The 12,259-nt window shown below is 43.3% G+C and overlaps 1 protein-coding gene across 1 annotated transcript in view; it reads left to right on the top strand.

Annotated features, from left to right (window-relative positions):
• PYCR1 (pyrroline-5-carboxylate reductase 1) overlaps positions 1–12,259 on the top strand; it is a 108,786-nt gene that overhangs the window by 30,757 nt on the left and 65,770 nt on the right. The window contains exons 3-5 of the mRNA XM_086931178.1: positions 2,142–2,212; positions 2,477–2,656; positions 11,374–11,595. Coding sequence (XP_086787304.1) covers positions 2,142–2,212; positions 2,477–2,656; positions 11,374–11,595 — 473 coding nt within the window. The remainder of the gene's footprint in view (positions 1–2,141; positions 2,213–2,476; positions 2,657–11,373; positions 11,596–12,259) is intronic.

Here is a 12,259-nt window from a genome sequence, read left to right as displayed (position 1 = left end):
ATTCCAATGACATCCTTTTGCACAACTTCTAAATTTCTTGGCGTAACACTGAAATTGAAGAATATTTTCTGGGTAGGCCTAACGTGTCTGTCTTTGCTGCAGTGCTTTGGAACAGTCTTACAAATGAACTGCAATCTCCAGAAAATTGCAACAGATTTTAGAAATGTCTAAATCATTGCTGCTCTTTTAGAGCCTCGGACCAGTTCTCCTGCTTCGCAGAGTAGTGCTAGCAGGCCACTACTGAGAGAGAGATATTCACATACCAGATATTTATTTATAGCAGAACATCTGCCAGTGTGGCCCTAGTGCCTGCTTACTACCAGTCATACCAATCAGTGGCACATGACGTATTCATTTCCCCGGACTTTTCAATTAGGGCTCCTCATTGAGCCCCACTCTTTTTAACTTAAACGTCACCCCTTTGGCCAAGCTTCGGCTTCACGCTGGTGTCATACGCTGACGACCCTCAGATCATTTTGTCCATCAACAGTCCATTCACAGATACTGCATCTCGATTTCAAGACTGTATGAGCCATATAGGGAAGTGGATGCAGGTTAATTGTTTGAAATTAACACATCTAAAACGGAAGTCATGCTTTTTGGCATCTCGCCAATCATTTGGTAAGATAGCTGGTGGCCAACCGACGTGGGCCCTCCACCCATATCAGCCAGTAAGGTGAAAATCCTTCGAGTTCTCTTTGACTCCAAACTTTCCTTTGAACCACAGACTAACTGCACTACATCAGCTTGTTTCTTCATCCTCAAAATTCTTTAAAAAGTACTTCCTTTCATTCCTTTTGAGCGAAGGAAAACAGTGGTCACAGCTTTAATCGGGTCTAGGCTGGACTACTGCAATGCTGTTCTCACAAGTGCAAGCAAGCGTAATATACATAAACTTCAGATGACGCAGAATGCCGCCGCTAGAGTTCTGCTTGGGCTCACTCACTTTGACTCTGCTTCCAAAGCCCTCGCTGAGCTCCATTGACTGCCTGTCAGAAAACGCATCCATTTCAAAGCCCTATGTATTGCATTTAAGGCTACACGCGGCAACGGTCCGCTGCAACTGTTGCAACTTTTAAAACCATGCATTCCGGCCAGATTACGTAGATTGTTAGACAGTGGCAACCTGTCCATTCCTCGGGTACACAAAGTAAAATGGGGAGGAAAAAGTTTTGCTCACTCCACCGCCAAACTTTGGAACTCCTTGCCTACTCCTCTCAAAAATGAACCCAATTTGTTGCAATTCAGGAAGCGCTTGAAAACCTGGCTCTGTGAACCTACCAGGTAATTAGACCCCTTGGCCGTCCTGTCTAACTAGCACCTAGATGCCCTCGGGTCAGTGTAACGCTTTATAAATTCCTCATTTTATTTCATACCTGACATCAGTTGACATCAGTCTCAGCCTAGGTCTTCCTACTTTTGTCTCAAAGAAAGTGGGAACCTCTAGGATAAGCTTGTGTGGACCAGTTTCCTTATTTCCTACTAGCTCCAAGTCTGCACAAAATAGAGTAGGGGATACCATCTTCCCACTCGACCTCCCGGCTCTAAGGAGCCATGCGCTATAGATGTGACTAATAGACGCAGCCCATCTGTGCATCTCATTTCATTGTGCTCCTGAGTTCTCTTACAAGCAGTTATTGGGTGCTTATCATTTGATCTTGTGTATGGCTGTGGTTCTCCTCTTAGAATCATCTGCATAGATGAGCCCTTTTTACTCTCCTTTTTTGCAGGTTCATTCCTTGCTTGTGAAACCAGTGTAAACAAGTGATGTACACTTGCATTTTTACAATACTATTTTGTACACAGGGCTTCCTTGGGATCGAAGTTCAAGGAACAACTCTGTAGAGGAAAATAGGGGGAATGAATCAAGACAAAGGATCCAATAGGTTGTATAATATGAGCATATCTAGAAACTCAAGAGAAGTTGAGTGGATATAAAGTTTGTGAAATGTACATGGTTATGTGCACCATCTCTGCACTGTCTCAAGGTTGCACTACTCTGCAAAGTACCCAACACAGGGTGATCTGCAATAGGTTGGATAATGGTGTGTGACTTTCATTGCAGAGCAGTCAGGTGGGTGAAAACATTGGTGGATTGGAGCATGGGTGGGATTTACTTCATCCATTTTTTCTTGTTCCAGGGGTCCTGGCAACACACAAGATCTTGGCAAGTTCTCCGGACACAGACCTTCACACTGTGGCTTGGCTGAGGGTAAGACAGTTATCATCTAATGCTTGGTTAGTCACTGGGGCAGATGTGACTACAAGTGAAATGGAGCAGTGTGATGAGAGGGGAGCAGGCGCAGTTTGGCATGAGATGGACATCAAGGCATGAGATTTGTATCCGAGCAGAAAGATGAACCATAGGGTTAAACAATGAAAGATTGGCTGGTACTGGAGTGAGAGATGTGGCTGTTTGACTGTTCATCAGTATTTTTTAATATTGCATTTTCCATTCTTTCCTGATTAATCTCAGAAAATCGGTATAAACTTCACCACAAGCAACAAGGACACAGTGAAGAACAGCGACGTGCTCTTTCTGGCTGTGAAACCTCACATAATACCTTTCGTGCTGGATGAGATTGGGCCAGATATTGAAGATCGGCATATCGTGGTGTCATGTGCAGCCGGAGTGACAATTGGCTCCATTGAAAAGGTACAATGAGGCAATGCATTTCAGTTTATGAGAATGCACAGTGACAGATCTAAAGGAGGGGTTTGTGGGTCGAGGGACCATTTGGAAATATATGTCTAGATAACGTGTTGCAGTGCAGTAGACTATTGAGCAAAGATATGTGCCACAGAAGAGTTGCAGAGCATTAAGTATTGGACATGATCTCCATGGATTGCTTCTATAACGCTCTTCTTAGTGATGGATTTTCCAGGAGGATATGCTTTTCCCTCTTAATAAGAGTATGTGTGAATAAAAGAAAGGGCTACAGCTGCAATCCTACCTACTTAAATGTGTGGAACATTATTAAACTCCCAAGTCAAGCACAGAAAATGACAGAATGACACGTCATGAAGCGTTGTCAGCTATGTCTAAATTGAACGTTTGTTAATATTTAGTATATCTTTTACTTGTAGGGGATTGTGGCAGAATCTGTGGCCAATATTGTGATGTACTCTGAAAAGTATTCTTGGTCTCCAATCTGGGCCCATTTATTTTACTACTGGAACCTCCTCGTACCTGTCACGTTACTTCACACAGCAACCCTGTGACAGTTGAAGGAAGGTGTGTAAGGATGAACCAGGACACAGCTAGTTTGCCAATCCAAGTTACTTTATTCAGGAGAGAAGATCCCATCCAACCGGCAGCAAGCAGCTTCCTCTGGCAACTCCGTAGCTACCCTGTTCATTATCACAACTGTGGCTCACCTCTGCTGTTTTTAAGTGGGACTAGTGGGCTCGCTGATTAAATTGGATTTGGAACACCACTGAGCCTCATTTTAGCCCTTCCTGCTGAATTTCTTCACACCTTTCACCCACAACTACACCACAAGGCCCTATTCCCACGCTGCACCAGACGGCTTGGGACAAAAAGACCTCTGATAAAGAGCCCCTCATAGAGTGTCCGTCGGGCATTGCAGCACTGGCCTGACAAGGAGCATGCCCTATGATGAAACATGACACCCAGCTGGGTTTGTGAGGGCCCAATTTCCACCATAGGGTTAGGGTGTTAGTCCGACCCAGCCTCTTCCTCTTCTTTTCTCTCCAAGGAGCTGCATAGAATGTCAGCTTGCTTCCTCTGGCAACTGCTATATCTTTTCAAACAAGCACACATTCTCTCACCTGAGCACTCCACTCCACTCCAGGTGACATAATAGAGTTCCGTGCTCTGGCATATCACAAGGCTGCTGGGATACTACTAATTAGGCAATCTTGCTTAGTTACCACAAACTCCCTCCTACTTTAGTCCTCTTACCTTGTTCATCATCACCTAGCGCAAACCCTTTTCTTATATCGATCACAGAGTTTAATCCAAAATTCTGTAGTAGTAACCTTTCCTTTTTAGGTTTCACCTGAGACAGAGCATGTGCTGTCTCTTGCGAGTCTCTGGTTAACAAAAAAAGAAACTTAAATAGGACTTAGTACCTTTGCATTATTTACCATTGGTTAGCTCTCATTTCTTTGCTTCTCATTGGTCAGCGTGTCCAGGTTTCTCTTCCTCTTTATGTGTTTGTCATCTTCGAAGGAGCATGGACCATGTACTAAATAATGTCTTTATTGGTGTCCTTGTACAGCGCGCACAGCTTTTTTTTCTTCTTCCCCCGTCTTGCCACTTACACCAGCTGAGGTATCTGCAGACTGAGCAAGGTATTCGGTAATGTGTTCTGTCCATTTTCTTCTCCAAAATTGCATTGTTGCATTGCAAATCGAACGGTTGAAGTAAAAAACACATTCACATTTGCTCACTAGTTGTTAAAAACAAAGTATCTTTTCACTGTTGTTAAATGTTTGCTGTCAAACGGAAGCATTGCCGTTCTAAGATGTCCTTCGCAATTGCTTGAATGCATCTAATAAAAGGACAAGCATTTGCAATGCAATAGGTCTCGCATTAGGAAAGTTTGAGCTATTGGTCTTGTAAATGACAATTTTTTTATTTATGTGTTGGTTTTGAAAATAGCTAAATTAATAGCTTTGTCATTTACAATGCCAATAGTTATAAATTTCGCAAATGTGACACCTATAGCATTTGTAATGCAACATGTTTTGTATTTACGTGACTTAGATGTATTGATATTACAAATAACAATGGCTTTTAATTTTTTTAAATAATTAATACTTAAATAAATGTGATTCTAATTTATAATGGCAATAGCTTAAACTTTTGTAAATAACTTTTGTGAAGATTATGTTCAGTGTATTTTATTGTGATGAAAATACAAGAATAGAAGTGAAGTATTAACATCTTTTTGTGACATTTGTAATAAAGTTTGAAACATTGAGAGAACAAATTTGAACTAGTTGTTGTTGAATGGTTGCAGAGATTGATGCTGTGATGGCGCGGAGTGATGCAGGGGTTGCGCTGAGTGATGCAGGGGTTGCGCTGAGTGATGCAGGGGTTGCGCTGAGTGATGCAGGGGTTGCGCTGAGTGATGCAGGGGTTGCGCTGAGTGATGCAGGGGTTGCGCTGAGTGATGCAGGGGTTGCGCTGAGTGATGCAGGGGTTGCGCTGAGTGATGCAGGGGTTGCGCTGAGTGATGCAGGGGTTACGCTGAGTGATGCAGGGGTTGCGCTGATTGATGCTGTGATGGCGGGGAGTGATGCTGTGATGGCGGGGAGTGATGCTGGGGTTGCGCTGAGTGATTCTGGGGTTGCGCTGAGTGATGCTGGGGTTGCGCTGAGTGATGCAGGGGTTGCGCTGAGTGATGCAGGGGTTGCGCTGAGTGATGCAGGGGTTGCGCTGAGTGATGCAGGGGTTGCGCTGAGTGATGCAGGGGTTGCGCTGAGTGATGCAGGGGTTGCGCTGAGTGATGCTGGGGTTGCAAGGGGAAAAAACGAGTCTAACAGAGGGCAGAAGGGCAGAAAAACAAGGGAAAAACGAGTCTAACAGAGGGCAGAAGGGCACAAAAAACGAGTCTAACAGAGGGCAGAAGGGCAGAAAAACAAGGTAAAAAAACGAGTCTATCAGGGGGCAGAAGGGCACAAAAAACGAGTCTAACAGGGGCAGAAGGGCACAAAAAACGAGTTTAACAAAGGGCAGAAAAACAAGGGAAAAGCGAGTCTAACAGTGGGCAGAAGGGCAAAAAAAACGATTCTAACAGGGGCAGAAAGGTAATGCTGGGGTTGCAAGGGGGAAACAAGAAGAACAGGAGAAATAGTTTGTTGGTCACAGTACATGTTAAAAAAAAAGAATGAAGTGCTACTTACCAAATTATGGTTAAGGTCAAAGTATGCTACAAGGGACTTACCAAATTATAGCAGCTTCTGTATGAAAAATCTACAGTCTGTGAAAGCCGAAAAGACAGAAGATAATTAAAGTAAGAGCTCAGAGTCATTAAAACACCGCAGGCAAGCGAAGTGACCTAGGGAGCTTAGTTGTACCTTTAGAAAGGAAGCGAGGTCCTATGAGAGACCTAACTAGTACAAGAGGACTTGTATTTCCTGAAGACAGAAGCCTATTACCGGAGAGGACGATAGCAATGACAATGAAGTTGATACCTTGATCTAAGGTTTGTAAAGAGTCACAATTGTTTTCAAATCGAACGCACGCTGTCTGAAGAGGAAGAAGGCGGAAAACATAAATATGCTAATTATCGTGCCAAAACGATTAATAATATGTCAGAACAACAAGGTGTAATAAGAGATCAATATGTAAATAATAAATAATTCTATGATAACAATGGGCGTGCTGGAGGCGGCATTCCGCTTGTGAGTGATGTCAAGGAGGTAGACATAAGCAAGGTGGCAGTTGCAAAGTAAAGGTAGCGAACCTGACCATAGCAAATGATGATTCGATAAGATAGGCATCCCCGAGTGGGATGCGCGGAAAATCTGTGTATTCTGAATGAGCGGCGTGCAGTAGCTCAGTCGGCTGCATTTACGTAAACTCTGGGCCGGAAGGCAAATGCCAGTAGCAGACGGTTGCCGTAAACTGACATGACAGGGTCACGGTAAAGACCCGATCGGCATGAGTCAGCTGATACAACTGATTTAGCCTAGTAGATCCAGTATGGTGAAAATAAAGACCAATTACTGGGGTCAAAAATAACAGACTATGTCGAGGGACAAAAAGGAATAAGAATATGTATGTGCAAAAAATATTTGGATAAATTCTACGAGCTCATGGCAGGAAATGGGTCATGACCTGGGCCACATGGGGAGCTCCCAGACAGGATCTGGATGAGCAAGAGGGCAGTGCATGTCACGGATACACTAAAACAAAACTTAAGTGTAAAAGCCACAGGAAATGGCATACCCGAAGGACGATACGCCAAAATGCGAAAGCGTTCACGTATGGCGACAGGAAGCCTATGCAATAGTGTGTAGACTCTAGTATAACACAGTAATATGGATCTAAATTGTACAATTACTGCAGCTGTAAATGGCATAGTAAATCGAGGAACAAAAAGGGACGAAGAATAAAATTTGGGTGAAACATTATTATAACAAACATTGGCGCCGCGCGGCTATAAATGTGACGCCGCGTGGCAATAAAAAAAACAAGTCGGGTGGGGAGTGAGCGAGTGGGAGGGAAGCGCTGGCTCTCGGCATTCCTTTGAAGTGTGAAGCAGGCAGGCGGCTCGGGAAGCAAATGGAAAGCGCTTGCACGGACACACATGCACTCTGCGCAATCCGCCTGATTTAGCTTTCCTGGTTTCAACTCCATAGTCACGACATCTGCAATGCGCAAGCGCATTGGCAGAGGTCGAGACCTAAAAAAGGGGTACAGGCATAATCTCGCCAGTGAAGTCTCAAATTGAGACAGCACATTTAAAGTAGTGATATTCTTATTTATAACGGCATCCATACTCACGAAACTCTGAAGTTTTTTCTTTACTGGTTTCCAGTGTATTTATCCACCACAGGGACTGAGGCTTTTGTCACCCCCCACGCTTATGTTCTCTGTTTTCATAGGCTGTCAGCAAAGCTCACAAATCACAGATCCACACAAGGATGCGAGTACTTGCCGGCCGATCGCTCAAATGTTGATAAGGGGAGATATCCATGGGTCGTTGCCGAAGGTGTCTTTATCCATGAACCTATCTTTCTGCCATTACATTTATAATTTGCTGATTTCGGTATCTCTGCAGTACACCCATTAATCATTTGGCCTCTCTGTTTACTAGGATTCAAAATGTTCCCTCTAGTTTACCCCTTCACCTATGCAGCTGGCGCCTTACTTGCTGGGCAGTCTCTTTGTTACTGAAGTAGTCGTGGCCTGTGACCTGCAGGTGTCACGCACAGATCTCTGCATCTCGTACATCATTCCGCTGAGTTATTTACTGAAATTGTAACTGTTAAGTCTGAAGTAGTTCTTTAGAGGAGGCGTACTAACCCAGTGAGCTATCCCACCAACTCTATCTCCTCTCCCCACGCCATATGCAGTCTGGAAGAGGGTAACATTTTGCCAACTGTGCCACAACCAGATGTAGCGGAATGGAAATAGCAACTATAATCGTAGTGTAGTACATTTGGCAGTGTGATGCACAGAGAGCATGACAGGAACACACCGTACTCAGAACGCTGAATTTTCCAGTGCTAAGCTAGCACAGAGCACCCTGTGCAGAGCCCAGGAATGCCAGTGTACACCAAAGCGATGGTGAACCCGACTGTGCCCATCAGGTCATCGGCTAGTACATATCATATGGCTGCCTGTGCACATCTCAGGGCTGGCTTTGTACAATTTAAGATTACCAACACATATAACAGGGCTTCCAGTGCACATCTCCGGGCTGCAACCCACAACCCAAGACTGCCAGCACCCATAACATGGCTTCCAGTGCCCGTTCCAAGGCTGATTTTGCACATCCCAGGGCTTCTAGTGCCTATAACAGGGTTTCCAGTGAACTCACATGACCTAAAAATGCACTTCACAGGGCTATCTATGCCCCTTACGGAGCTTCCATTGCACACCCCGGCGTTCCAGACATGTCCCTGAGCTGACAGTACACACCTAGGGCTCTTGGTGCCCAAAACAGGGCATCTAGTGTACGTCCCTGGCCTGACATTGCAAATTCAATTACACTTAGTGCTTATCCCAGTGCTTCCTGGGTCCATCACAAGTCTTCCATTGCACATCCCAGGACTTCCAGCTCTCATAAAGAGGTAGTCTACATCCCTGGGCTGACAGTGCACATCCCTGCTTGTCCTAAACATCTGGCTACAAAAGGGCGCACTTCAGTCACGCAAAAGTATGTCATTTGTTTTGGGTACGTAGTGCGCTATATAAATTCTTTGACTTGACTTGACTTGACTTAGTAAGCAAGGAATGCAGATATTAAATGAACTCGGTTCACCATTTCCCAAAATTTGGAAAATTAAACGTCCACGTAAAATTACATACTGCCCGTCGGATACCACCCAATCTTCCTTTTTCATAACTGATCTGCCCATAAATAGTCGTTTGTAGCTCTCATCCTTAAGGTTAACAAGTGACGCAATTTGTCAGAACACCGTGTATGCACTTCTAGTCCTTTGAGGGCAGCTCTTTCTAGTTGGTTTAACTGAAGCAAATATAGGTTCAAGTGTCAGAATGCTTCAGTTCTGACATGAAATATAGTGGCAGCCTCACTCAACCTTTTAAAGTTATAAGGAGTAGGGTTGACAGACGGTTTGATGCCATAGGACATATCTTTTCCAATTGTGGACTGTCAGTTAAGAAATCTGTGCTTTCTGGGCATTTTCTCCCTATTTTAGTTCGGCTGAGTCTATTGGACTAAAAAGTTTGAACACTCTGAATTTTCAAAGGAAAGCACAGAAGGGGAAAGGTTATGTCCTGATGACACAAAGTCAGCAGGTCAGTTTGTGCGAATCCTGGGCGTACTTCAAATGCCTTGGGCTGGCTGAAAACTAGGGCAAGAGATCTTTCCAGAACTGATTTACTATTTCTTTTCAATAAATGATTTACTGATGTTCACAAATATAAGTCTACAAGATAAAACATAACAAACCTCCCCAAAGCACAGCAGTGTGTAGGAGGTCAACACGAATATGATATCCAGTTCTGGGATGAGTTCTGACGAGTACTTCACTAGACGAGGCTACCAAAGGTAAGCTGACAAGACGTAGGAGATTATGTGAGTATCTAAGGTGGTTCTCAGAGTAACCAACCACCCTTGCCATTGGTCTTTACCACTCACCTGATATATAGTTCAACCAGGCTTCAGGTGCTGGATACCTCTGGTCTATGTGGACATCAAGCAGAGATGAAATCAGTGTAGAATAAAATCATTCAAAAGCTTGATACAATATATGTATAATTTAAGATATATTCTTCAAAACAATAGCATAGGAACTTAGTCCATAAGACAAATCCAAACAGAAAGAGTCTTGATTGAAATATTATTCAAGAGGAAAAAAGGTACTAAACCATGTTTCAAGTTCAGTGGAAAATAAAGTTGAGGAAGAAGAATATAGTTTCAACAATAATTATCATTCTGATCAAGTGAAAAACCCAAGAAATAGAATCAGAGTCTTCCCATATGGAATACGCTGGGGGTGTTTATTCAAGAGGAAAAAAGGTACTAAACCATGTTTCAGGTTCAGTGGAAAATAAAGTTGAGGAAGAATATAGTTCCAAAAATAATTATCATTCTGAACAAGTGAAAAACCCAAGAAATAGAATCAGAGTTCCCATATGGAATACGCTGGGGTGTCTAACATCACACCCAGCCGTTCTATTTAGACATTCCTCTCGACTTCTCCTTTCCGTGCATGTGTCTGAGAAGCAAGCAGCAGAATGGCTTGTAGTTCCTCTCCCTTCAATGCACGTGTGAAAGTGCACAAAGTACTGCCACAGCTCTGCTCACTTGTTTGCACAGTCTAAGAACTTATGATTGTGCATTGAAGAACGCCCTTCTCCGAATGGACCTAAGAACATGCCATGTTACGTTTTTACGCTGGCGGCTGGTGGCCAATCAACAACTGCTAGTTCATGCACAAATGTAATTTAGTGTCATAACAGTAAATATGTTTAAATCTGACCTCCATCGGGCCACGTTATTTTTATAATGAATAAAACAAATGTATATTGTTTGCTGATAATGGATTGATCATCTTACAATTAGGTGCAGTAAATAATTGTATGTGCTAGATCTGCAGGTCTTCCTGCATTTATTTATATTTTAAGGCCCACCCCCTGAATAGGAAAACAAGCAACCCTGAACAGTTTTTAGTTATATTGAGTATCATCAATGATGTGCAACTTGACTCCTATTGAACTACCAGATGCATGTCTGGTGGAAGCCTTAGGGGCTCTGTAATTCCAAGGGGCACCATAGGATTTGCGCACATGTATTGGAGCTGAGAGTAGATCGTTGGACGTAGGGTGTTTCACATTGGGACATTATTAGATCTGCCAAATTCATAAGATATGGGATGTGTGTCCTTAGTAATGCTCAGGGCAAGAGCAGCGATTCATGGTGGGCGATTTGTAACTGTGAAGTGCCTGGATTAGCCCTGGTTTGTGTGATGATGTATTAAGAGGCAGAATGGCTGAGGCGCCAGATGAAGTATTTATAATACTGCTGTGTCAGTTGTCTACTGAGAGCACTACGAAGAAGCAGTAAGTTTGCTGTTGGAGATCTTTGTTGCCTTCTAAACTGGGGTGGTCGATGAATTGCTGCGTAGTACGATCCCCCACATTTCTGTTGGCATCACTTGGAATCTCTCTAGGGAACGTGAATCTTTCTCTGTCTTGTCTTTCAGAAACTTAGCATATTTCACCCAGCCCCGAAGGTGATCCGATGCATGACGAACACTCCGGTAATTGTCCGTGAGGGTGCGACCGTCTATGCCACAGGGACACATGCAGAGGTGGAAGATGGCCGTCTTCTGGAGCAGCTCATGGCCAGTGTGGGTTTCTGCACTGAAGTAGAGGAGGATCTAATAGATGCAGTGACCGGGCTGAGTGGGAGTGGGCCTGCTTATGTGAGTATCTGTTTTTCAGCAAAAGAGCTAAAGAGGTGGACTTTAAAGGTATGGCCATGGAATCTGGCTTTGAAGAGTGCTGCAGTGGGAACTAGAGACATGTCTTGTTTTAAAGATGGTGTAAAGTGAAACTTAGTTGGTCGAGGATTAGACTGCAGAAATTCTGCAATTTCCCATCCACAGTAAATCCGTACTTGTGGGCTTCCTACATTTGCTAAATATTTGCGGTACGTGTTTTATTCTGCCAACAGAAATGTTTTCAGCTCAGAAGTATTAAACATTAGTAAGAATGTGGCCTGTCGATTGATGTTTTTAAGAAGGGCCATCTTCCAGACATGTTACTATCACTTATGTACTCTCGATACTGATGGATTGAAGGAAGTTATTATTAAATGTCAGACAGACAAACCACTTTATTTGACTATTTAAAATCATAAAAGTACATTACACAAAATATCAATAAATTCGTATGAGCGATGATAAAAAGAAATATAAAATATGAGATTTCATACATGAATTAACGAAGGATATCTTCTTTTGCTAAGGCGTTCAGCTGCGACTAGAAAACTACCAATATTAAAAATATCCCATGTATTATCAAGCATTTGAAGATACATTAATGCTGGTCTAACCTGTAAAAAAAACCTTTCTCCTCAATAGCGGG

The sequence above is a fragment of the Lissotriton vulgaris genome, chromosome 7, assembly GCF_964263255.1.
Source record: "Lissotriton vulgaris chromosome 7, aLisVul1.2, whole genome shotgun sequence".
In the NCBI taxonomy this organism is placed as follows: domain Eukaryota; kingdom Metazoa; phylum Chordata; class Amphibia; order Caudata; family Salamandridae; genus Lissotriton; species Lissotriton vulgaris.
The sequence above is the reverse complement of the archived record's forward strand: the minus strand, read 5'-3'. Positions and strand labels throughout refer to the sequence as shown.